General features: G+C 26.7%; 1 protein-coding gene and 2 long non-coding RNA genes across 3 annotated transcripts; 2 read left to right on the top strand and 1 right to left on the bottom strand.

The window, feature by feature from the left end:
* The first annotated feature begins 7,690 nt into the window (after nucleotides 1–7,690).
* Nucleotides 7,691–8,222, top strand: LOC135146506 (uncharacterized). The gene is made up of 3 exons (XR_010283849.1): nucleotides 7,691–7,839; nucleotides 7,914–7,979; nucleotides 8,055–8,222. It is a non-coding gene; the product is annotated as an uncharacterized LOC135146506 (long non-coding RNA).
* Nucleotides 8,223–11,800: 3,578 nt separating this feature from the next.
* Nucleotides 11,801–16,839, top strand: LOC135146520 (eukaryotic translation initiation factor 3 subunit E-like). The gene is made up of 8 exons (XM_064078648.1): nucleotides 11,801–11,868; nucleotides 11,938–12,067; nucleotides 12,121–12,200; nucleotides 13,476–13,555; nucleotides 14,785–14,962; nucleotides 16,163–16,272; nucleotides 16,338–16,440; nucleotides 16,684–16,839. The coding sequence occupies exons 1-8, from the start codon at nucleotides 11,866–11,868 to the stop codon at nucleotides 16,837–16,839; spliced, it is 840 nt and encodes a 279-aa protein (XP_063934718.1). The 5' UTR covers nucleotides 11,801–11,865.
* A 1,092-nt stretch (nucleotides 16,840–17,931) lies between these two features.
* Nucleotides 17,932–19,696, bottom strand: LOC135146535 (uncharacterized). Its single transcript, XR_010283859.1, has 6 exons — nucleotides 19,571–19,696; nucleotides 19,462–19,516; nucleotides 19,096–19,414; nucleotides 18,791–19,038; nucleotides 18,411–18,506; nucleotides 17,932–17,991 (listed from the first exon to the last, which is right to left on the bottom strand). It is a non-coding gene; the product is annotated as an uncharacterized LOC135146535 (long non-coding RNA).
* Between the last annotated feature and the right edge of the window lie 6,981 nt (nucleotides 19,697–26,677).

Genomic DNA, 26,677 nt, shown 5'->3' with positions numbered 1-26,677 from the left:
TAAGGCCTCAATGCATTTTCGCTCTGCCCTTGGACACATTTGTTCTGGTAACAATCGACATTGTCTGGCTCCACAGCATCACATTTTTTATTTTGGGCAACTCGAAAGCGCGCCCTACGTGTATATCGTATTAATAGGCAGTGAATTTTGAATTTATTTGTATAGCATACTTTTTCATTTACTCTTAGGCAGTTCAAAACTATAAAACTTACGTCATTAAAGGTTTTAATTGATCCAGCTTTCGAATATCTAGCCACCATTCTCCGTCCCATTCCTCCATTTTCTTTCCTTTAACTTTGTCCCAGTCGGCCTTATTCTCCTTGTAATCATCTCTCCAATCCTAGAGAGTTGTTAGCCAAGAACAAAGCAAAAAAAAAAAAAAAAAAAAAAATTAATGAAAAAATTAATTTAGGTTCGCCGCTTATAATATTAGTAATTACTACACATGATGTTACCTCTATGGTTCCCGTCGATATGTAGCATACAACAATGTGGTCATCGGCCTTCAGTTTATCGATGGTGGACTGTTCAGCGTCAAATAAATCCACAAATACAACTTTCATCCCGCTCACCGAATCCTTCTCATTATTATCGCCCCATGCCCTATTTGACCATGTCAGGCCATTTCTGAAACGTACTATCCCATTTTTTTTTCCTGTAGATAATTTCTCTATTTTATCTGATTCCCTCTGTTTTTTATTGTAATAACATTTTATTTAATTTTATTTATTAATGTTGATTTCAATCAATTTTTCTATTTTACTATTTTTACTTACCTTATTTATATTCTCTGTACTGTAGGATTTTTCATTATTATCTTTTAAATTATTAAAACATCAGTTATAATTTCTCCTCAAAATTATATTTTTCTTACCTATTTCCGTCTTGTTGACTATCAGCAATATACACGTTATTGTAATAATACATGCTATTAACAGTAATAGCAGGACTATTAATGCTTTTCTAATTTATTTGAATTAATTACTTCCTTTTTAAAATTTTTCTTTTTATAATATAAAATTTTTTCTTACATGTGTTTTTGTAGAAAAGAAGCATTATTTTCTTTTTTTCTTTTTGTTTTTCTTAATAAATTCGAGGATGTAGCTCTAATATTTAAAAGTAACACGTAAATATTTTATATTACCATGTAAATCATGCTTAATATTCACTTTATTTAAGTCTCAATACTACTCGAATATCTGCTTGCCTGACACTTTTATTTTATTATAATTTCTTCCATTTTTTTTATAATATATTTTATTTTTATTATATATTGCATTTTTTTACATGGTATCATTGCTTGGCGTTTCCTTAAATTCCAATACATCTCTTGAGTCATTACTGTATTTAATAAATTTATATTAAAATTTTATTCGCTAGTGATCTATTAAGTTAACCTGGAATCACTTTCCGTTCTACTTAAGGTCGACATTTTTTTATGTATATTAAGATTTTATTTACTTCTGCTCACTTAAAAGGATCAAGTTGTTTATACTTTCAATATAAAACTCATTTCCCATTTATTGTAACTTATAAATTTCCTTATAATCCCAAACTTTCCATTTATGTCCATTACGTTGTCAAATTAAGCCGTGAAACCTTTTAGTACAAAAAGTGAAATTTAAAGGAATTTCATAGCCAATAGTGAATTTTCATCTTTAGTATTAGGTAACGCGGAATGCTTACTAAGTATAGAAAAATGGTAATTTAATTAAAATTAACCAAATAATTTTATAACTGTGGACTCAAATGTACACTATCAAGCTTACTACAAAATAACATAGGATTTTATAGTAATCTTAGTAATTCAATTTTTTATAACTAAATGTCTTAGTTTATTGCGAAAATTAATATAAAGATTAAACCAAACGATATTCTCAGAGTTACTTTTTATTGTAGCACTGACAGACCAAAAAGAGGTTTAATTATTTTTGTTAAAAGCAGTATAGTTTACTTAACGAAACACATTGCTGTCTTGCGAATAGATAATCTTATAAAGCACTGATTTCAAAACTTTCTTTTGTATGTAAGTAATTATTGCGCATGAGTAAAGCACGATCATTTAAAACATTTTTCTGTCAGAGAAGGCTTAAAATTGAGCAGTTTAGGTGTAAATAAAACTTGATTAATTTAATAATCTTTAGTGTTGTTTTTATTTGATAGCTCTTCTTCCGTACACTTTAAGGAATTGGTTCATAGTTCTACTGTAACCAGGATGGTCATCTTTAGTTTGTATTAAGAGAAAGTTAGAGAATGCTTAAATATATTAATTTTTCCTAGCTTTTATTCCTAATGGAGAGTTGAGTAGCAGTATTTTACAAACCGAGCACTTTATATATTTATGTAGGAAGCGTACTCTAAAACAGATGTTTTTCTTCACTTTCTCTCAAATAATCTAATATAAAATCCCTATTAAAATGAAAAAACGGTTTTCCATTAAGTAGCTGCACGGATCTGTCCTCAAACATATTTTAGAGTCGTTAGTCATTTTATTGAAGCCCTTTCTCTTCCCGGTTTTTCTCATTGAAATATATTAAACTTCGTGAACAAATATAATTTTACTCTTTAAGAAAACTTAAATAGGTTTCACATCTAATGAAACCTTTGTCGTATCTCGTAAGTATATTTTATTGATTTATAAATTGGACCTGCGAAACTTACCTCTTAAAATACCTCGAGATCTACCCACTTTTTTTTAATAAAAATCCGTGTCTGTTTGCTTCGAAAGTACAGCTCGTTTCAATGCGTTATAGAAAAAGAGCTTTGGTTCTTTCCTATTTTTAAGCCTTTCTCTAGTGTGCTCCTTGTTAGTTCATTGTTATATAATTAATTTTAATGCTTCCTTGTTGTAAATCGTTCATTATTATTGTTCCGTATAGCCTTTCTTCTTTGATACTCTCGTTGCTGCAGGATCTATTCCAAAGTCCTTGTTTGTTTGTTTCGTCCATCTCCTCTTATTTTCCTTGGTATTTCTTTATAATGTATTATTTTTTCCGTTTTTTAAACGATCAGTATTACCTTTTTATAATTGTTAAATAGCTTTTAGTATGATATAACATTATTAAGCTTAGCACAATTCGGTTTTGATTTCATATATTTTTTAAGTTAAGGAACTACTCAACTCCCGATATTTAAATGAGAAATCCTAGCTTTTTTTAATTTTTTAAAATTTTTCAAGGGGTAGAGCCTATTAGCTTTGTTTAATAAGATTCTACGTTCGCTGAATCCATCAGACAATGGTAAACTAGCGTGTGAAATTCCTTATAATTGCGACGGGATAAATGTTTTTCAGTTTCGCTTTCTGGTCTCTAAAAAGGCAGTAGGAGAGGCCTTTAATTTATAATAAAAGACCTCGTTACCAAAAGCTCTTTAAGAACTCCAGAAACTTTATTTTTAAAAGAATTTCTTAACTTAAAAAAATTAACGGGGGAGAAAGGTGGGGGGCCTGCGTAGCCCTTACCGGATCAAATACTCCCCTGACTGCTTTACGTATATATTTATAGATTGTCGTGGTGGCTCTATAAATACCTTAAAGTTACAAACTTTTCCAACTTTAGTGTAAAGCGTTTTTTAATTGGTTAATAATGGTACATTACATTAAGATCTTTCAATTGCTCAGGAAAAAAATGTAACAGTAGGTAATTACTGAAAAGCGTGCTAGCTTTCAAAAAGCCTCTGAACTTAGTATATTTATGTTTGTAATGCACATCTAGCTCGACCATCTTGAATTTGGCCTGAGACCACTCATATTAAGAACTATTTATCAACACATCGTTATTAGTACTTGCCTTAATTAATTTAAATTATGCTAAGAGAAGAATTAGTAAAAACAATACTAAAAAACCCTAATATTATTTTTAGGCCTATATCTTCTGAGTGGAAGATCCAGCTTTAGCTAAGGTCCGTTATTAAAGCTTTACAAACTAGTTAGCGCCCTTTAGCTTTAATATTACCTTGATTTACTTTCAACTATTTAATTAAATTTGGACAGCAGGCAAAGTTATATTTAAAGAGGTTTCGGGAAGCAAATCCTTTAATAACTCAACTTAAAATAAATGAAAAATTGTGATTTTTAAAATGTGCTCGGCCGTAATTTTATAGAAGAAAATTGGCACTCAAGTTAAGGTATTATATTCTTAATTATTAAAAAAATTATTTAATTTTATAATAAATGAGTACTCTTTTTGATAATAATAATTTCTTCTAATAAAAAATAACTATATTTTTAGAGGAATATTTTCTAAATTATATATTATTTGTATTTAAAAAAAAAATTAATTTTTTTAATTCAGGATAAATTTCTTCTGATAATTTATATTCATTATTTTATTAAAAAAAAAATTAATTAATTTACAATTTTTGTGTTATTTTTTTATGAAATTAGAACTAAAAAAATTACAAAAAGATTTACAAAGAAAAAACAATTTGTAAATATAAGAATTGAAATAATCTAAAAATTTAATAAAATTATAAATATAAAGATATTTTAACTCCAACCTTTAAAATTAAAGAGGAGAGAAAATATTTCTGTTCTTTAGATACTTTAAATTTGTATCTACGTATGTAAACTTTAAGCGTTCTATTAATTAAGCGCAACTTAACATTTCAATAATAGTAATTTTAATATTTTTATATAATTATACGCGTCAACGAAAAATATACAAAAAAGAGGATTTTCTGATAGGTCAATTTTTTTAATTTTAAAATGTAGTGTTTTTGTAATACTTACAAGGACGCTAAAAAAATTTATTGAATTGGTGAAGGAAGCTTGAATTTTATCTAGAAGGGTAGTTAAGACTTTTAATTTAAGTTTGATGATCGTCATTCTCTAAGCCTTTTCTTTAGTGGATGCATAAATCAATAAACCGGCTTCAGTTAGGTTATAATTTTTATTATAAACGTTCTAATTAATAAAAACATGTATAATGTCTTTTATCTTTGGTTTACCACTAAGGCTGTGGTTGACGATGCTTTTATAACTAGATTGAGAGCTGGAAATTCAATATGTTTTTTAACATTGTTTCTAAACAAGTTAGCATAAAATTTAAGTTTACTTTCACGATGTATATGTAAGTCCTTACAAATCAAGGTGCTCTGGTGCATGTACGATATTAATAGAGTAGCTACAAGCGGTTGACACACACATTTATATTAGCATCAGTTTTTATGCATTAAATTAGGTCTATTAATAGTTCTAGACTTTTAAATCGCTTAGTTTAAGTGAGGTTAATATTAGGTTAAATTTTCATTCCATAACTTGAAACGTACTTTTGCTTATTAGATCAGTTAGGTCCCTGGCTAGAGAGCTTAGCTCAGCGATACAAGTCCATAGCTAAAGTTAGCTACTTTTACCTTAGTGGTGTAGATCGGGCTTGCAATAGGAGAACTGACTGTAGATCGCTAGGTCAATATAAGAATTTTATAAAATTTTGGGTAAATTTATTACCTAAAAATAATAACGAAGTTAGAAGTATTTTTCTAATCTAAGTTGAATTCTAATTTTTTTAAACTTAAAAAATTAAAGTCTATAATTATTGGAACAAGCTAATTGGCCTTCCTCTCCTCTAGTTAGCTGCGTTCACAGTGTTACTTAAGTTTATCTAACGTTAGGTAAAATTTCGGGTATTTAAAAAAAGAACTTAGTGCTATTAAAAGGGAGCCTAAAACAAAAGTAATGATACAGAGGTTAAGGTATCCCTTCTGACTAAACTTTTATCTTCTAAAAAGTTTCATTAATTAAAAAGTCGCTTAAATATTCTCAATAAGTTAAAAATACTAGTGATAAATTGAAAAACCGTGCTGCACTTGGGTGACTATAAAGTTCTTCACTGTCAACTGTTCGGGCTAAGCATAGGCATTGTGGTCAGACAATTCTCAAAAAATAATAGTTACCAAATATACCTTAACAATAAAAGTTCTAAAATTTAAAATATTAGGCACCTCCGCCCATACTTATATGAGTAAAAGGTAACACTATATTAATAGTGTAAGCATCTACTAGGTAGCTAGTTTACTGAATATATATAAACGAATTAACGCTAAAAAAATACGGTTAAGGCAGGTTTCCCTGTTTCTACGATGAAGTTATCTAAAACCGTTAAACTATAGCCGTAACAGTACTTTTACCATCACAATAGATATGCCTCCTTTCCAAAGCTACGTAGTACAACCGTTTCGTTCGTTCTACCTACTACCATAAACAGTTCCAATACCTGTCTAACTTAGCTACCCGAAACCTCTAAGAATTTATGAGGGCGAGGTTTCATACGCGACCATCTAGACCGAAAAGGAGAATCGCGTCGGTGAAAATCGAACCCACGACCTTGAGTTTGCGAGTCAATGCTCTTAACCGCTGAGCTACGACATGAACTCTCGAGAACGTTATGGTGGTATCATATACTTAACCTGTTTAAACAGCATTTTCTGTCTAAAACTAAAAACACTTGTCTCAAGAAGAAGTGCCAATTATAATACGTGCAAACAATATAGAGAATGTCTACTTTAGTCACAACGATGAGTTTTAAACTGCAACATAATGTTCTGAATGACATTGTGGCCTTTTCAAACGTAGGATATTGGCCAACAGCAAACTTTTGCATAATTAAGAGTAGTTTTTTTAAATGGTACCTGAGTACAACTAACTTTCTGCCGTACACGAGAACATGATTTAATAAGAGTACGAAAGAAAAATATCATAACTATAATGTTCCGTAGTTTCGCCAATTTTTCTTAGAAATAGGTGAAGCTGCATTATTTATAATTTAAAGAAAACCGAAAACCCATATAGGGCGACATGACTAGTAGTAAAGCTAACTACATTCCTGATGTATTTTATTTATGAAAGGATAAAGTGATTATTATATCATTATTATTGACATGAGGGCGAGCGTTAAGGGCTAAGAATACTGTTAAACGAGTACTGTCCACAAGCTTTTCTTTTACAAGGCTTTTAGTACGTTAGTATTCTAAAAACATAAAGCAAGTCTAACTCTGCCAAATGGCGTATAATTAATTAATGAAAACTAGCAAGGTCGAATCTAACAGTCAGGACTACCACTACTATCTAACACCTGCGCGGTTGCTAAAAATGGATCTTTAATAGATCGCCGAAACGTAGTGCACTGCTGGACGCTCTAGCCAAAAAAGCAAGCTACTGCGGCGCCGTTGAAACAACGACTTTACATTATATACGGGTTCTGAAGGCATTATATATGTAATACCGCAGTATTCATCTAGTACCTGCTAGCAAATAACATTATTTAACAAAGAACCCATATTAGAGCATTGCTAGGAGTGTTTCAGAAATTGTAAGTACTTGCTCCAAAATTTTAATACCAGTTTTAAATTAGTTAGGTAGCAACTAGAATCGTTGCAAAAAGTTAAATTTAGTATCACTTATTATTAGAATAATACTTAGCTCGCAGTTATCTAACTTTATAAAAACTTAGCTTAAGTCCAGACATCACTCATTAATAATAAGAAATAGTGCTCGAGTGACCAAACCACATCACTGAGTTTAGGCCCGGCAATTCCGCTACTAAGTCAGTAACTGTCAAATAGACTAGTCTACAGCAATGAAAGCCTCCAATGCTAACATACTAAGATCTTGTACGAATAAGACACGCTGTTTACAGGGAATGTTAATTTCTCCTGCATAAACCCAAGGCATTCTAAAACCTTTTTAAGGCTTATTACCAGCTTGAGGTTTTATAGTTTCTAAAGTAATCCGTTTCTTATCGTGCGTAGAATACTTAACACTTCCTGAGGTACATGGCCATCCTTAATCAGTTTGGTCCAGGGCACGATAATAACCAGAAACCGACGTTGGCAAAATTCATGGTACTTTATTTTAGCTAAATTACTAGGGCTTATCGGTTCCTATATTATTAAAAAAACAACTCCCTGTTCTGCAGTTATACATGGAGCGTCAACTTAAGCTCGAACAGCGTTCTTCCAAAGTCAATCGTCGTAAAATACATGTAAGCTTCTCCTGTGCATTTTACTAGAGGTTCGATCATTTTTTAACGCTTTTTACTCTCCCTTACTCTGTAAAGGCATCTGCCAGGGAAGTTTAGAAAACTTATACTAGTATGCTTGTTATCAGCTTTGAAAGAGATCCTGTAGTCTTCTTACCAAACCAAGCTATCTACACGGATGATCGAAAATGGTTTCTTTTAAAACGTGTACAAGTAGATAAACTACGAAGTTGCTAGTGTTTTTAATGGTAGCATACAAGCCTAATCCACTTCGTTTTCGTGTTAGATGACTATAAACGTATACTGTGCTTTTAGAATAATTATTGAAAAAGTCAACTCTTTTCTTCTCCTACTTTTTGCTAAATAGAAAAAGATTACCTTGGGTCTTTAGCTACAAACCGTTAAAGTAGTTTAGCGAAGTTTGGTATCCCCTTAGTTGCTTCTTTCTGGACATAAGATTTTTGTCAATTGTCAATTCTAACTGCTGCTGTTTTATTAAGGCTCTTAAATCCAAAACGAAGAAGCTCATTTGTTCATCTTCCTACTTTCTTGTAAGAAACTTAGCGGTAGGATTGTTAATTCGTTAGTTACAGTATCATAGTTACTACAGCCGAACCAGTTTATTTATTATTAAGAAGAATTTTCTAATTAAACTATTATATTGAAAGTTAAAAATATTAGCGAGATGTTTTTTATTTATTAGGTTGTCTCTCTGATTTAGAGTTCCTTAAGGAGAGCTTAGATCGTACAAGGTAGCCGAAGAGCGAATTTACTAATAAAAATATTAACTTGAAGAGCGTGACACCCTTCTTTACTTTATACAGGTTTAAACTAAACTTTAACTCTTTTTTTTATCTTGCCCACATTATTGTTCCTTTTGCAGTCCTTGATGTGCAAATGCTATATAAGATATATGGAAAACACTATTTTTCCATATAGAAAGCTACTGCCACTTTACCTCTTTTCAAAGAAAAAGTAGGCGATCTATTTTATAAGAGGAAAAAAAATTTGCAGCAACTATTTAGGCTTATTGAACAGGTAAACCCAGTGTTATTCAATTTCGTAAGGAAACAAATTGAAAATAGTATTTTCCTCAAAACTCGACCATTTACTTTGCTTAAATGTTGTTTCGTCACATAAGGATATAGTCAACTTGCACCTATAACTTCCAACGATTGTTCGTTAAATTATATGATCATAGGAAAGTTGAAAAAAAAAAAGTTTTATTCGGTATAAATTTTAAGTTTTGAGTCTAAGTGAGCCACTGAACCTTAAAATTTAAATTCTAATAAGAGAGTCAATAGAAAGCAAAAGGTTATTAAAAAGTTTAAACAGTTTCATAATAATGAGACAGATTTTCTATAGTGTGGTTTAGCAATTCGAATATATAGCGCCACATAACAAGCAGAGTGAGAAGGTATAAGCACAAATAAAACTTTAGTTTCTATTCTATAATTCATAATTACAAGTGTATTTTTCAAAAATAGTTAGGGAGTATTACACTTTAAAGTTGGTATTCTACGAAGAAAGCAAAGTGTTAAAATAGAATTCTTTTTCTTTAATAAAATAAGAATTGACCAAATAAACTTAATTTATAAAAAAGATAAGAAATTCAACAGATTAAATAGAAGAAACGCAGACTCGCCGAACTCATAACTTATACAGCTATTTTGATATCGTAAGAGGTGAGCCCCTGCGGAAGGAAGTTCTCAAGTTAAGCGAAAACGAAGAAAAGTAGCCAATTTCCGATTTTTTAACAATTTAGACACCAATACCTTTTTAAGTTATAGTTTCAAATATATTATAAGTTACAGTACTAATTTTTTTTTTGTTCAATAAGTGTATTTTTAACTATATTTCTTAGCAATACTGCCTACTAACAGCAGCGCTTATATGATGGGGCCGAGGAACTTTATCTCTAAACATAATACCAATAAATTATATTATGCTAATCTAAGCACAGAAAGTTTTGCTCAGTTAGAAACCTTTTAAAAGTATAAGATTCAGATTTTTGTGGCTAACAGCCTTGTTTTTTTCGACTTACTAAAATAATAATAGACAACATAGAGAGCGCTAATTTAGTTGAACCTTGATGCGTCACCATATAATTTATTTTGATTTGTACTTGTTTTCCTTCTTAAGTAGTAATTGTAGGGAGGTTTATAAGCCTTACTTTCGGCAATAATGCCGGGCGTTGAGTGTTTTATAGTATAATATAAGTTAATGCTACTTTCTGGATTAGCATACTTTTCTGTTTAAAAGTAAGAAAAAGTGTAAATTATAAGCAACCCGAAAGTTTATAAAATATGTAAGTTCCAGTTTTGTAGCCGGTTCAAGATCAAGCTATGTTTTAAGCTCGCTTATATAGTTAAGAATTAAGCACTTATAAACAATTGCTTTAGGTTTGGCTCTTTACTTTGTAATTCAAATTCGAAATTTGAAATAGAAAGGACTATTTTTACTTTATACGCATTTAAAAAAAGAAGTATAAAACTAAGTTATTATCATACAAGTGGCGTCAAGGAATTAAATGATCCAAAAAACTACTTTTACAGATTTCCACTGAGACTAAAAAGGGTACCAGAGTTTATAAGTTGTAAAATGTAGTTTAAGTTTTCAAAAAAAATCATCGAAAGTTAACGGTATTTAAGTTGTAACTTTGCAAACAAAAATATTAAAGTAGAAATCCTTTTCACGAGATAAAGCTCTCAAAGAAGCTGATTAGAAGAGTAGGCTTTTTTCTGCCTTGGGTTATGTTAACGATAAAAAAAAAATATATATATATTATTAAATTAATAAACAGAAAAATATGCTTGAAAAGTTAACAATACAAAAATTTTATTTTCTACGATTACCATTCTTTCAAAACTAAAAATATTACTTTTATTATTCCTATTAGACTACTATTACGTTTCCGTTATAATATTAATATTACTTTTCCAATTACAACGCAAATAAGTAGTTTAAAAAAGTCAATATTCTATCAAACTATTCTAATTTGTCTTCGTGTTAAGTAGTCCCTTTAATCCTTCGTAAAAAAAACTGAAGATTCCAACAAATTCCAAAATAAATTACCTTTATAACAAAAGTTTTATTTTTATTATATAAAAAGAACGAAACTATAAATTATAATACGTGTATATTGTTAAGCAATAATAAAAGTAAAAAGAGTTTTAAAAAATGTTAAAGACCGGCCACGTGAGAAATCTGCCTACCTCGCCCTACCTTTTACACACTTTTTACACTCTTCGAGATTTTCACTATTTATTATGGCTGCAAAATACGACTTAACTAATAAAGTTAGTCCTTTTCTTGATAGACACTTGGTTTTGCCTTTATATCAGTTTTTAGAGGCTAAACAACTTTACAATGCAGAAGATATACTTGAAGCTAAACTAGCTTTGCTCGAAAAAACAAATGTTATCGATTCTTATATAGATGTATACAAAATGAAGATGGGAAACTCTGAGGAGGTTCCTTCAGGTTATTTTTTTTAATTTTTTTTTGACTTATTATTATACACCATTGTTTATTAGAATTACTTGAAAGAAGAAATCAAGTTTTATCGAAGCTTCATGAATTAGAAAATCAAGTTCATACCATCATAAACTTCCTTGATACAGAAGAAAATTTAAACTTATTTAAAAGTGATAGAGACTGGAATTTGAGTATTTTAAAGGAAAAATGCGAGGTATTTATTTAATAATTATATTTTTTAATAAAGTTTTAAATTTTTATTTTGAGAAAAGCATTTTATTCTTTCTTATCAACTCTGAATGTTTAGGATTTTAAACCAGAACTTTTAGACATTTACTATCAATATGCTCAATTTCAGTACAACTGCGGCGATTATTATAATTCTGCTGTTAGTTTAGTTCGTTATCGAATTATGGTTCGTTGCAATAACAAAAATTTCTTATTTATGCGATTTAGTAATTTTTTTTAATAAAATTTATAAAAGTCTACTAATTTCAAGAAGTCATTTTCGGCACTTTGGGGCAAATTTGCTACAGAAATTCTAACAGAAAATTGGAAATCGGCTCATGAAGATTTATTAAGAATTCGAGAAACTTTAGAAAAAAAAGCTACTGGTAATATTTTAAATTTTTTTGTTAATTTTTTTTAAAGATTTTTGTTTATCAAGAATTTACTTCGGTGGAACTTTTAAATCAACGATCATGGTTGATTCACTGGAGCTTGTTTGTATTTTTTAATTATGAAAAGGTAGAAAGAAATCAATTTAATAATACTTTTGGATAATTTGTTTTTTAAAAAAAATTGAGATTTAATTTTAATTAATGTTTTCTTTAAAAAAAAAATTTTATTAAAAAAATCCAGAAATTTATATTTTAATTAATACTTTTATAAAAATGGAGAAATTTAATTTTCTAATTAACATTATTTTTAATAAGTTGAAAATTAAATTTATTTTTAAAAAAAATCGAGAAACTTTAAAGAAATAGAATATTTAGTTAATATTTTTCCTAATAAAGTTATTATTAAAAAAAGAGAATTCTGAATTTTATACAAAATTTTGTAATAAAAAAATGAGGAATTTAATTTTTAATAAATATTTTCTTTAAAATAAAGTGGAGAAATTAAATATTTAAAGCTTTTTAGTAAAGTTGACAATTTTATTTAAAAAATAATTAATTTAATTTTATATTCAATGTTGAATAAATTTAATTTTTTTCTAAGAAATCAAGAATCTAATTTTTAATTTTAATTTTATATTAAAGATAAACTTTTAAATTAAATATATATAATTATTATTATTTTTCAAATAAAGTTGAGTCATCTAAATTTAGTTAATATTTTCATAATAATTTAAAAATGATTTACTTTTAAATTTAATTTAGAATTCTTTTTTATATTTTTTATTAATCTAGAGAAGATATAAAAATCATATTGAACTTATTTTAATAATTTATGATTTTTTTAAATAATTGAGATTTTTTGATTTAATTTTATATATAAGAATTCAATTAAAATTATCAATTAATTTTCAAGAAAATTTTGAAATTGATTTATTTTTTATATGAATTTCCATTTTATTATTATTTTTTAAAATCGGAGTGAGAATCTTCTATTAGAAAGTTTAAATTTTATTTTAACCAATTTTGAGAAATGTAATTCATAATTTAAATTTTATTTAAAAAATTGAAGTTGATATTTTACTATAAATTTAGTACTCCAGAAGGACTTGTCTCGAGAATTTTTATTTATAATTTTTTTTTCTAAATCAGATTAGGAATTTTATTTTAGAAATTAATTATTTTTTTATAATAAATATTAAAAATTTAATATTTTTTGAAGGACTTGTAGCTTTATTTTTTATACTCCAAAAAGTTTAATTTATAATATAAATTAATTTTTTATAGAAGTTGCTTTTTTTTAATAATGAGAATTTCAATTTTGAATTTATTATATTATTTAAAAAAAATATATAATTTAAATTTATTATATAAAATTGCAGTTAATTTTATTATAAATTTTCAGACTCCAGAAGGACTTGTAGATTTACTATTCCAATCGCACTACTTGAACGCTATTCAAACGGCGTGTCCTCATATTCTTCGGTACTTTAAACTTTTTATAGTTAACATTTTGAATAAAGTTGTGAAATTTACATTTAACATTTTTTCAATTATTAGTTGAAAGTAAAATTGAATAACGAAAGAAACTATAAATTTTTTTTTTATTGAAATTTAAATATAAAAATAATTATTTTTGTTATAAATTTAAAAAAAATATAAAATTGAATTTGAAATTTGAAATTTTTATTAGTATTATTATATTTTTATATTTTTAATGGAAATTTAAGTTTATAGAAATATTTATGATTATTTTTTAATAATTTTTGTAATTTTTTGAAATAAATTTCGTAATGAAATTATTTGCTTTTCATTTTCAAAATTAAATTATTTATAATAAATTTAACAAATAAATTATTAATTAATTATAGTTTTTACTTTTTAGTAAAAAGTAAAATTACAGTAATGAATGGAAATTTTTAATAATTTTATTATTGAAATTTATAAAAAATTTTTTTTATTATTTTTTGAAGTAAATTTTGTTTTGACATTAATTTGAAATTTTAATTATAAGAAAATTATTTATTAGAAAGGAAAACTAAAGCACTGAAATAAATAAGTTTTATATAATTTTATAATGAAATTTAAATATTAAAATAATTATTTCATAAAATTAATTATTTTTTTTGTAATAAATAATCAAATTTAATAAATTTATTATTTTTTTAAAAAGTAAAATTATAGATTTGCCAAAATTTATATATAAATTTGTGTAGTGAACTTTGAATTATAAAGATTTATTTTTTTTTTGATCTAAATTTTTTTTTAAATTAAGTTTAAATTCATTTTCAAAAAATTTTAATTTTTATTAATATTATATTTGACTTTTTATATAATATTCAAGAAAATATATAGAAATATCTAATATTAAAAAAACAGTAAACAAATTTGGTAAAATTTTTTTAATTGTTTAAAAAAGTTGTAAATTTAAAATTAAAAAAAAATAATTAAGTTTAAGTTTTTAAAAGTTTTTAAAAGTTTACTTTTATTTTTATAATATATAAACTTTTATTATTATTTATTTTATTAAGTTATTTAAATTTTTAATAATTTATGAAATAAATGAACTGATATTGCGGGGCTCTTTATTGTAAAATAATCCTAATCATAATTATAATTATAATAATAATAATAATAATAATAATAATAATAATAATAATAATAATAATAATAATAATAATAACAATAATAATAATAATATTGAAAAAAAAAAGATACCTTTGCGCTGCTGTGGTTTTAAGCAAACGGAAACGCCATTTAATTGGTGAATTGACACGTGTTTTAGAGGAGGAGCGCGGAAATTACGACGATCCGCTCACGCAATTCGTCCATTACTTGTTTGTTTGCTACGACTTTGACGAAGCGCAGAAAACTTTGAGAGACTGCGAAACTGTAAATTTTTTGTAAATTAGGAAAATTTATTATAATTATTTTGTTTTTTGTTATTATTTTGAGAACATGCGAATTCTTTATCAGTTAGAAAATTCAAAATTTATTAAAATTATTTTTGAAAGCCGCGAATTTTAATTCTTTTTAAGTAAAAATTTCCACAATTAATTTTTTGCAAGCGCAGAAAAAAAACTTTTTTTTTAAAAATTTTAATTAAATTTAAATTTTTTTAATTTAAGAAAAATTTAGTGATTTTTTTTAATAATTTATTTTTTATGATTTTGGTTTTTTGTTTTATTTTTGGAAACTGCGAATTTTTATTTTTTTTAAATAGAAATTTCAAAGTTTTAAAATTTATTTTTTATAAGCTCCTTAAAAATTTTAAATTTTTATAAAAACTTATTTTTAATAATTGATTTTTTCATATTAGAAATTTCATTATTGAGAATTTTTTTATAAATTTTATGATTTATACGGAAATTATTTTTATATTTTTAAAATTCTTTACGAAATTTAGTTAATTTAGTTGTTATTTTCTTTGTAATTAAGAAATTTTAATATATAAAGATTATAAGTATTTATGTTTTTTATAATTTTTACAAAATTTATATAATTTAAGAAATTTTTATTTTTTTTATAAATTTTGTAATGCGGAGTTTAGTCGTTTAAAGAAAAAATCTTTATAAAAAGTTTTAAAATTTAATATAACATTTGCATATTCTAAGAAATTTTACTATTTAGATTTTTTGATTTTTATATTTTTATAAATCCTTACGAAAATTAGTTTGATTTTGGAAATTTTTATAATAGATTTATTATTTTTTTATGAATTTTATTTTTTTTTTTTAAAAAAATTATTTTATTTTTTAAATTTTTAAATTTAAATTTTTTACAAAATTAGTAAATTTTAAAAAAAATTCGTTAATTTTTTTGTAATTTATTAAAATTTTTAATTATTAATTATTCGAAAAATAATACTTTTTTTTTCTAAATATTTTTTTGATTTGCTTTAATATAAACTTTTATTCTTTCATTTTTTATTAATTTTTTATAATAAATTTTTTTTTAATTATTTTTAGAGAAAAATTTTGTGTTTTTGTAATATTTTTAATATAATAAAATTTTTATATGTAGATTATAAAATATTTTTATACGATTTTTTTTTGTCTTCTAATAAAATTTTTTTCATTAAATATTTTTAAGGTTCTTCGAAATGATTTTTTTCTTTACTCTTTTCAAGAAGATTTTGTAGAAAATGCGCGTTTGTTTATTTTTGAAAACTACTGCAAAGTAAATCCTCGCATCAGCATAAAGTTATTATTATTTATTACTATTACTATTATTATTATTAGTATTATTATTATTACGATTTTATAAGAATGTTAGCAGAAAAGTTAAACTTTGATGAAGAAAAGGCAGAAGTTTGGGTGGTGGACCTGATCTGCAACGCTCGGCTCGACGCTAAAATAGACTGCGAAGAGGTTTGTTTATTAAAGATCCACCAATCACTGTGTTTTCTGATTATGATTTACCATTTGATTATTATTAATTTATGAACCAATAAATGAGTGTCGGGTTGTTTGTTATAAAATTAATTTTATTGGCCATGTATTATTATTTTTATTGGTTTATTATATTTGTTCTTGGGTGCTCTTAGCTTATAGTTTGATGGATACTTTTTTTTTGTTTATATAAAAATATTTATAATTAATATTATTTGTTAGGGATTTGTTATTATGGGCTCTCAAGGAACTTCAGTTTATCAAGAAGTTATAGAAAAAACGAGCCGCTTGTCGAATCGGTCTCATGAGATAGTCAATATTTTAACTAAACGAATTACTGCTTCTCAGAAAAACGCGATATACCCGCTCGATGCTTGATGAGCTGAAGCGCCATATAAAAATATTAATAAACTTTATATGTTTATGTTTATATGTTTACGTATATAAATATATACGAAAAAGCTTAGCTTTTAGAGTTTACTGGTTTCTAAAAAAAATATTTAAGTAAAAAAATTTTTTTATTACACTTATTTCTGTCTTGTATCTTCTTTTGTAATAAGCAATAAGTGCAATGACCCAACTCGTATAGTTGTAGTAAAAAAAAAATTGTAGTGAATAAAAAGTGTTTAACTCTTTTCCAGTTGTTTTTGTAAAAAATAAACCGAGAAATCACGTGATTGTACCACGCGGTACCTACAGAAAGTACAGTGTTAAGTAACTCCATTTTCTTTTTCTTATTGAAGCTATGCAATATAGACACGGAAAAAGCACTTAAAGAGGCTAAAAACGAAAAACAAAACGAAAGGAAAATTTTTTATTTACTATAAAATTATATATATATAGAATAAAGAAGGGGATACCTGCCAAAAAACTTATCACTACTATTTTATAGCAGTGAGTCAGCAATCAAGGGCGAAACACTTAAAAAGAGACCAAAAAAAAACAGAAGGAAAATTTTTTTAATAACTAAAAAATTATTTAAATGTATATATCTACTTAGTGAAGGGAGGGATACTCGCCAGAGGGCGTAACGCACAACCTTTTTTTTGCTAAACTTGTGGGTTGTAGTATTCGGTGTTCTTGAAAATGATCGAAAAAATTACTGTATCATACGTATCTATGTAATAATATAGCCCATGCTCCCCAAAGGAGGGCACCATAATTACAACTCACAGGTTTTGCAAATAATTACAGACTTTGATCAAAGTAACGCCTGTTTGGTCGTAGAGGGTGACAGGGAAAGGAGCCTACATTAGACTTGTGTTCCACCAACGGATGACAACCTTTCAACTTACCTATAGAGCAATCATCGGAAAGTTTATAGGACTAAGGAGCCTGTAGACGCGATTTTGAATATATAGGCACGATCTTTTTCGTGCACTTTTACGATGCCAAACCTCAAGAAGACACAAAAATCTTTACGTCTAGCAAAGAGTATACTACCTGTAACGGAAGTCTCGAGATATATACTATTTTTTAATTTTTGGTTTATAAGAAATTGGATTTCGGGCTTCAGATCAGTAAGACTTGCTATAGTAAAAATTAAATAATTGTTTTAATTATGAAAATCTATAATATATAATAACATAACATAAATAGTAAAAAGATTAATTACTCAATACACTGATATTAAAAAAATATTTATCGTAAAATATACTAATTCTCGAAAGCAATAATCTGTAAATTCCAGTACACCCAAAAAAAATAATTTAGAAAAGTAATTCACTTTAATCCGTATAAAAGTAGTAAAAGTAGCTAAACTCATATATTCTTTCGAAATATATTAAATGGGGTTAATCGGTGAATTGTATCTAGGGAGTTGATCCCGGGCGAAAACAACTAAAAAAATTTACTCGTTTTGCTAGTTTTTGTCACAGTCTGCAACTGACAGAAATAAAAAATTAACTTCTATTATGCTAATATGAAGGCCCGCTTTATATTATGCGTACCTATAAAGGGATATTTTAAAAAGAAAAATGTTAGAGAAAAAATCCTATCCCACTAGACGCTTTCCATTCCTTTCAAGGTAGCAACATTTCAGAAACCTTCAAGAAAAATTTTGAAATTATCAATGAAAAGATGAAATAAAAGAAAAATCGAAGGCTAACTAATTTTTTTCATCAGTGCTTACATTAACGAATTCGGAAATAGGATTTCAAAAAAACTAAAGTCTGTGTCGGCTTACAATCCTATTTCAAACTTATTTCTCTCAAATTAATCTTTTACATTATTTTGCAAATAAATATTATTTAATGATTTTCTGATGAACTTTATAACTTAACGGACGTTGTTAAATATTTCTTTATAATCACTAATTCTGTTAAAAAACCTTGTTTTTCGACTTCGGTGAACGCTTCGTCGTCCTTCATCAGACGAAGAAACAACTCCTTCGTTTTCAGTCTCAGTTTCAAATTCTTCTTTTACTTTATCACTTCCTTTTTTTTTTATACTAAGACTGCTAACCGAAGGCCATGAAGATAACACAGCTGCTGTTTAACAAGAAGACGAAATCATTTATTTAAGCAAATGTGCGGGTAGGTTGAGTACTGATACCAAGTTCCGAAAATGCACTTGAACCTAAATTTAAAGATTATTGTGTAAAGGTATATATGCCATTTTTATAGATCATGTAACTTCTTGGTTTACTCCTCAGGGTGAGCGTGTGAACCGCTGCTCCACTTTCAACAAAGCTTTTTGTTTTATATCTTCTTAATTTATACCTTGTGTGAGGGTAAACTAAACAATGTAAACTTTTGAGTGACTTTTAAATTTTTAAATCTCCGATACCTAGCTTTGCGTTTAACAGTTTCCCCATAATTACCATTACACAAGCACCACCATTACAAATGGCTACCATATTTTTTTCTAATGACAAATTAAACGACTTTAATCTATTTTCTAAAATTTCGATTAATGTTCTCGGCAAGTATTTATCCTTTCATCCGAGCAAGTCCTAATTATTACATGAGTTGAATTTTTAATACAGCAATAAACGTTTACATTTAAGTTGCGTCAGTTCCTTTCAGAGATCCATTCATCTAACGTTAATGAAAATCTATGATAAAAAAGATGTTGTAAATACAAATAAAAAAAGGGGGAAAAAAATTACCTATGATTTGGCGATGTAATGTAAAAATTTCCTCAATCATTCCATTTTTCCATATTTCATTGCGATGTTTTTAACAGTAGTCTGAATCCAGTAAATTATGCCCTGATTTACGTAGAACTTTCTTAACTCCGTCCAAGTAATAAAAGATATTGGTGGAAAACCATCTAATGCAACCAACAGCGATATAATCACCTCAATGCTTTTCGTTTTTATAAATGGAAAATAATTCTCCAATTTCCTTTTTACTGGTTGAACGAGTGATGTCGATCCATCAAAATTGTCATTTGGATTTATTTCCAGGTTCACTCCCTTTTCAATACTATTGGACGGTGTTAATTCCTTCGTAATTCTTATATCTTATGAACGGTTTTCAAATGAGTATGTAATCCTTTTGTCGACCTAGCACCTCAATTTTATAACTCCCGAACAATCTTTGCACTTTGCAGGTTTTTTCTACTTACTTTCAAAAAAAAAATTCCGAGTAACTACATTCATCGTAATAGAAAACAAAGCATCCGTATGTCGGTAACAATTTTAATTAATTTGAAGACGAAAATTAACAGCGTTTCGTTTCGCAGAATAGGCTATTGTTAATAACACGTGACAGACGATACTTAACAGAACATGTCGGTGTTATGAGTCATAAGGAAAAAAACATTTAAAATTACGAATGAAAGGGATCTCATTTTGTTTTGTGAGGATTTCTGCAATTTTGGTTAAGGTAGTAAAAGATTACAATTTTATTTTCAATCCACACAAGCGCGGAATCCCGTTTGTATTCCCTATTGTATATGTAATACAATTAAAAATAAGGGTCCTTTCATCAGTAGAGTTTAATGTAAATAATTTCCTAATGGATTAGCTGTTATACTAGTATAGCTTAAAAATTGAAAGTAGTTTAAGATGAATTAGATAGACTGAAAGTTCTTTCCGTAAGGTTTAGTTTATTTTTACTAGAATCAGTAGTATTGCATAAAGATTATTTTTCTGTCATAATTCTAGTTCAGCTGCTTTGCAGGTGTACAACGAGAATCCCAAGGTAAATTTTACTATAACATTATGTATTTCCATTAAAAAGATAGGTATTAAGTGCACGCTGTATTTACCTTTAAAAACAATACTTAGTGTAGGAGAACTTACAACTTTTAACCTTTAGGGACTGGGACAGAGAAGAAGAACAGAGATTAAATAAAATAAATAGTTAAGGAGAGGGGAGTTAAGCAATTAATTATATAAAACTTCTCTTATTAAGTTTGTTCGTTTTCCCTTAGACAATTTTAGCTTAAATTTAAATAAATTGTAAAATATTTTATATAAAAAATATTTTCTTTTTTGTAAATAACTAATTAACATATAACACAACTAAGTTATCTGACTTATTATTATCTTTCTTTATAGATTATAGAATAACTTTTGAAGAGCTTAATATACTTTAATACATATAAAACTGTCCATTTTACTAGAAATGTCATACAGTCGGAGCTTTGGCGCAGGCCTTACACTCTATAGAATATATAGTTTTCTTAAGTGTACAAAGGGTATTTTTTTTTTAAAATTAATAGATATTTTTTTTAAAACTGTTGAATGCTGTAACATAGAATTTTTTTCATGTCTTCTTAACCATAACTTCTTCAAGGAATCCTAAAAATATCAATTACCGCGGCGTTAAAAATAAATTTAGCTTTATTAATATAACGTCAAATCGATTTATAATAAACAAATTATTATGTATTTTTTAAGTTTACTAAAATTGAAAAAGTAAAGAGAATATCAGAATCTTAATGGATCATAGCTAAGATTAAAAAAACGAAGGTTCGCTCTTTTCATTCAAGCTGAACAAGGGAAAGTGTCGGTCCTTTAATTTCCAACGCTTGGCGTGTCTGGCATACAAAAATAGTAGTATTTATGAAATTTCTTGTAGTATATAAACGTATTTTGTTACTGCTCTAACTATATTTATCCTGAAGAGTTTGCGTTTAAGATTATTAAAAAGTTGTAATAACAAAAAGCAATGAAAGTAATATATTTATTTTAAACGTGATAATTTGAATTATATATTATTCATATGTACATACTACTATAAAAAGGTGATAAAATAAAGATAGAAAATATTTTTCAATATATAAGTAACACTACTAGTAACATTAATATTAAAGTTAACATTAATAATTAAGAAATTTACACAGAATACAATTTATTTTATAATAGTACTGAAACTTGGCTATCCTAACTATATGAACAATATTAGTGTACCAATTTTTATACTCATAGCAGTTTTTTGTTCACTGATATGAATATATACTTTTTTTCACAGACTTTTCTTTCCAATTCTTATGCAATCTAATAAATCGGAAACTAAACTTGACACAGATCAAATTTTTTCTTCTGCTAATATTTATTCAAGACTTGTTACGGAAAACAAGCCCATAGTGGCGTCAAGCCGTAGTAATATTAGTAACTGCTTTTTTGGTATTATAAATAATTTTTAATTTTTAAAATCTTGAAGAATGTACTTTTGAGCAGACTTGCGTTAGCCACCCCTTTAAGGAAAGGTGCCTTTCAAATATTATTATTAGAAAACGCCTACTTAATTTCATAACTTTTATAATATTTAAACTTTTTTTATAGAACCAATTCTCAGAATTCTTGCAACCGACAGGAATCTTTTCCAGACTTAAACATAATGGAACATATTAACACTTCCGTCCTTTCGTCAACTAAAAAAAGTCTAGTAGAGCTTAACTCTGATTACAATAAAGTTTTTGGTTTAAGTTCTGGAAGCAATAATTCTGGTCTGTCTAGTGAAAAAAATACTACTTTTAAAGTAGATAAAGAGATTAAATCTGTGGAACAAAAATCCTATCATAAAGATTCGAATTATGAGTACTATTTCAAAAAATGTGATAGTATATCTACCGAATATGAGCAAAATTTGCCCGTTAATAAAAATTCTATTGATCTTTGCGAAGATGAAAAGATTTTACAAACTACGCCAACGAGTTCTGACTCTCCAAAATTAATAGATTTGAGTAAAAAAAACTTATTTGCTTTAATTTCAATTAATTTTGAGCATTTTCAAAAAATATATTTTTAGATCAGGATCATGTAGGTAAAGATTTTCTTTCTGATTTCATATCTCCTCAAAGAGAAGGTAAAAAATTTTAATTAAAAGTATAATTAAATATAAAAATATATTTATAATTTTATATAAATACAAAGCACGTGCTGGATTAGAGCAAAAGATTGAAGAATTTCAGAAGGATCTCAAAGTACTTTTAAGATTTTTATGATTTTTAATCTAATCTCTTAAATTTATTATAATAGGAAATAAAGAAGATTTTTTCTCCCCTATTAAATAATAAATTAAGAGAGACGGTTGAAAACATTTCTTTAAAACATTCATCTCAAGTAATTAATTCTTTTAAGAAAGCCGAAATCTTCGAAGATAAAATTTTACGTCACGAAGAGTATAGTGATAAAAAAAAGTTAGAAACTATAAAACTTAGTAATGCTTATAAAGAGTTAAATTGTCTTCAGAAGTCCATCTCAAAAAAATTAGAGTTTTCAAATGATTCTCCCATTACGCAAAGCCATAACTCAGAAGTACAAAAACTACATAAAAATAATTTGAAAAAGGAAGATTTACAAGATTTTAATAATAAAAAAAATTGTGTTTTAAATCAAAACGATCAAGAAAATGATTCTCAGGTTTTTACGAATACTGCAAAACTACAAAATTTACCATTTCAAAGAAATTTATTGAAAGAAAAGGATTTGCAAGATTTTAAAAATAAGAAGAAAAGTGATTTAAATCATAATGATCTACAAGAAATTGATTCTAAAAAAGATGGTCCTCAGTGCTTCACTAATACTAAAGTGCCCCTTGTAAATTCAGAAGGTAATTTTATATTAGAAAATTTAGGCACAACTAAAAATCTTCAATTGTCAAACGAGAAGCCTTTAAATTCTACAAGAGCTCTGCGTATTTGTAAAAATAAGTTTTTTCACAAGTTTTTAAAAAATAGAAATAATAATTACAAAGAAACTCCTAACGATAGTTTCTATTATGATTGTAATGAACAAAGTTTTCGAAATCTCTCTCTGTCTGAAAGGAAATTTTTACAAATTAAATTTATGTTATGCCATCTTATTTTTAATGAAAAAATTTATATTTATATTATTGGGATAATAATAATAGTATTTGGAATTTCAGTTTTCTTTCGCAATTTTTCAAGTCGAACTTCGGATTTTTTATCACCAAAACCAACTTGACTATCGTTAAATAATGCAGTCGCCTTCTTAGTTACTATCAGTTTTGCAAAACAAAATTAAACGTATATAAATTTAAATTTTTTGTTTTATTTTTATATGTTTATTAAATATATATATATTGGTTAGTGACAGACTTTAATTGTTGTTAAAATTTCTGGTTTCTGTTTAATTCAAAATTTTCTTAATAATTTTTTACTGAAAATAAGTTTTTGGATAACCATTTACTGACTTAAAGTTAATACAATTTTTTTTAATATATAACTTAACTTTTTAGATTTAGCAACAATAATTTTTTTTTTTAAATTTTTATTGCTCTAGTGGATCTTCAAATCTAGCCTCTACCATTTTTATATACTTAGAGTTAATATTTTTTTATGGTTTCTCTAAATTAACCTAGAGAGTGAATTCATATAAAAGCACTTTACTATTTGTTAGTGTACAGCATTTCTACCTTAAGACGGTTAATTTTTAAAACTAAAGTAATACCTTCAAAGTTTAACCTCTTGTGAGTATAACTTAGCAAACGAGACTAAACTGATTTCTGGAGTTTTTATTTAACATAAAAATAAATTATAAAAAAAAATTAAAAGGAAAGGAAAAACGACAAGGATTTTAGAGATTTACTTAATAATCCTTTGACATTGATACTTAAGATGAGAGTAGCATTTACCCCTATAAACTCTTTTTTAAAATTCTCTTAGTTTTTCATTATTCTTTGTATTATCTATACCTGTATTAACTATATTTGAAGTTTTGATAATATAAGTTCAGCCCCCAGTAAACCTTATATTAAACAATGAATTACTAAGCAGCAAGAGAAAAGTAAAACAATCCTTTATGGAATTTCGTGTAAAGGCTAAGCAAAATAATTACTTGATATACGCTCATTTTTATATGATATTATTAATATTTTCGGCACGAATTCTTCTAGTATTGATTTAAATTGCTAACTTTCTGCGTTGAACCGTAAAAACTCTGCAATCGCACTGCTAGTAAGCTGGTTTTTTAAATTTAGGAAAGATTTTTATTGTTTTTCGAGATAGTATAAATGTGATAGTATTAAAAAAGTTCATAGTTAGCATAAAATAAAAGGAATTTTAAGTTTTCTTTTTATTATAAATCTATTGAAGTTTTTCTTTTGAGTATAAAGTAAACCTATTATTATTACGTCTTCCTTTCCTACATTACCCTTTTTTTACTAGATATTTTGTCGATTTAGAACTTATTTCCTGAACCATCCAAAGATTAAGATATTCAAAACTTGGCATTATTTACCTATTATATATGACTCACTATTCATTATTGTTAATTCCACCAGAATTTATATAAATAAAAGATGCAACAACTTATACTGTTGGTATCATTTCTCATTTAATTAATAGTAAATATTTGATTTCGGATAAGTCTCCTACTCAAGCTGCTTCCTTTTAGTTTATTCTTTCTAAACTACCTCAGAAAACTCATTATAGACGTATTCGTTTTCAGTGCTAATTTTTAATGCCCTTTAACTCATACTAACTCACAATAGTGCAAATTAAAGAAATGTTCCATCAATATGATATTGGGTATATAGATCCGTTTAGTAAACTTCTTCACTTAATGCCCCTCCCAATGCTGCTTTCTGTATATAGCTTCCTAATTTTCGAAAGATTTAAAGGTGACTTATAATATTATAAAGTTTTTTAACTTTCTTATTTTTGAAAAGTATAACATCTACCTTCTCTTAAAAGATAATTGCCTGCCTTAAGTAACTTTATAAATACCTGTCATATAAAAAATAATAAAAATACTAATATTGACCGTGTTTTCAGTCTTTGCAAAATTTGAATGAAAAGGTATTAGGAAAATAACAATAACTATTTTTCATTAAACTAAACAATTTTTAAAAAAAATTTAACTACTAATGGTTCAAACATAATTTTTGGAAACCTTCAGATGAAAAGATAAAGAAGTTTTCCATCGTCAATAAGCTTCCAGCATGTGAAAGATTGAAACCTATACATACTAGAATAGTTTGTATACTTATACTAACGCACTATTATGTTCTTTAAACATTTTAGGCTGTAACTAGAACTCACTTTATATCTGCTTTCAAACCTTTTAACCTTTTACAAATATTATAATTTTTCTTTATATTCTCAATGTGATGCTCTATATCTTTACCAGCTAATTTTTTTAATTTTTTTTTTTTTTTCAATTTTATGAACTCTCCACTGCAGTTTTTAAAATCTACCTCTATTGAATGCGCAGCAGGTTCACCAACCTTGTTATCTCCATTTTTTTTTTGTACGCGAACAGTTTTTGGCTAATCAAGTAGATTTTCTGAAGCTGACTAACGCTAAAAAAAGATGAGTATAAAAATTTGCTCTGCTTTATATTTATATGTTCCACGCACAATTGTTTGCAAAATCTTTTTCTTTGTTTTATTCTTGCTCCACGTTTTACTCAACCATGCCACACCCTTAACTCTTCTTTTTACTTTTAAGCTGAGTTTTTATTATTGTACTATATTTTAATTCCTATGATTTATATTTAAATTGTTCAAGCTCTTTTAATAATAGTGACTAATTTTTCTCTCTCTAACTTTTCCTAGAGTTGCTTTTGAACAAATAGGCATTACACTGTAATTCCAATAGCGACTTAAACTTAACTTTTAAGCGTTGAATATTAAAGTTTTTTAGGCTGAAGAAATACTAACATTAGAGAAAAGGTTTTATTGTGTAAGAGTTACGAATGTTGTTGCGATTCCCTGGAGTGATGTGGCTCCTGAAAAAAAGATAATCACAAGTGTAGTTTTATATGTGAAAGACAAAAAAATGGGCAAGGAGTTTCTCC

This window comes from Zophobas morio, unplaced genomic scaffold, assembly GCF_036711695.1.
Source record: "Zophobas morio isolate AGI-343-1 ecotype UQ-CSIRO unplaced genomic scaffold, CSIRO_AGI_Zmor_V1 ptg000238l, whole genome shotgun sequence".
NCBI classification, from domain to species: domain Eukaryota; kingdom Metazoa; phylum Arthropoda; class Insecta; order Coleoptera; family Tenebrionidae; genus Zophobas; species Zophobas morio.
Note: the sequence above shows the minus strand (reverse complement) of the source record. Positions and strands in the feature narration are given on the sequence as shown.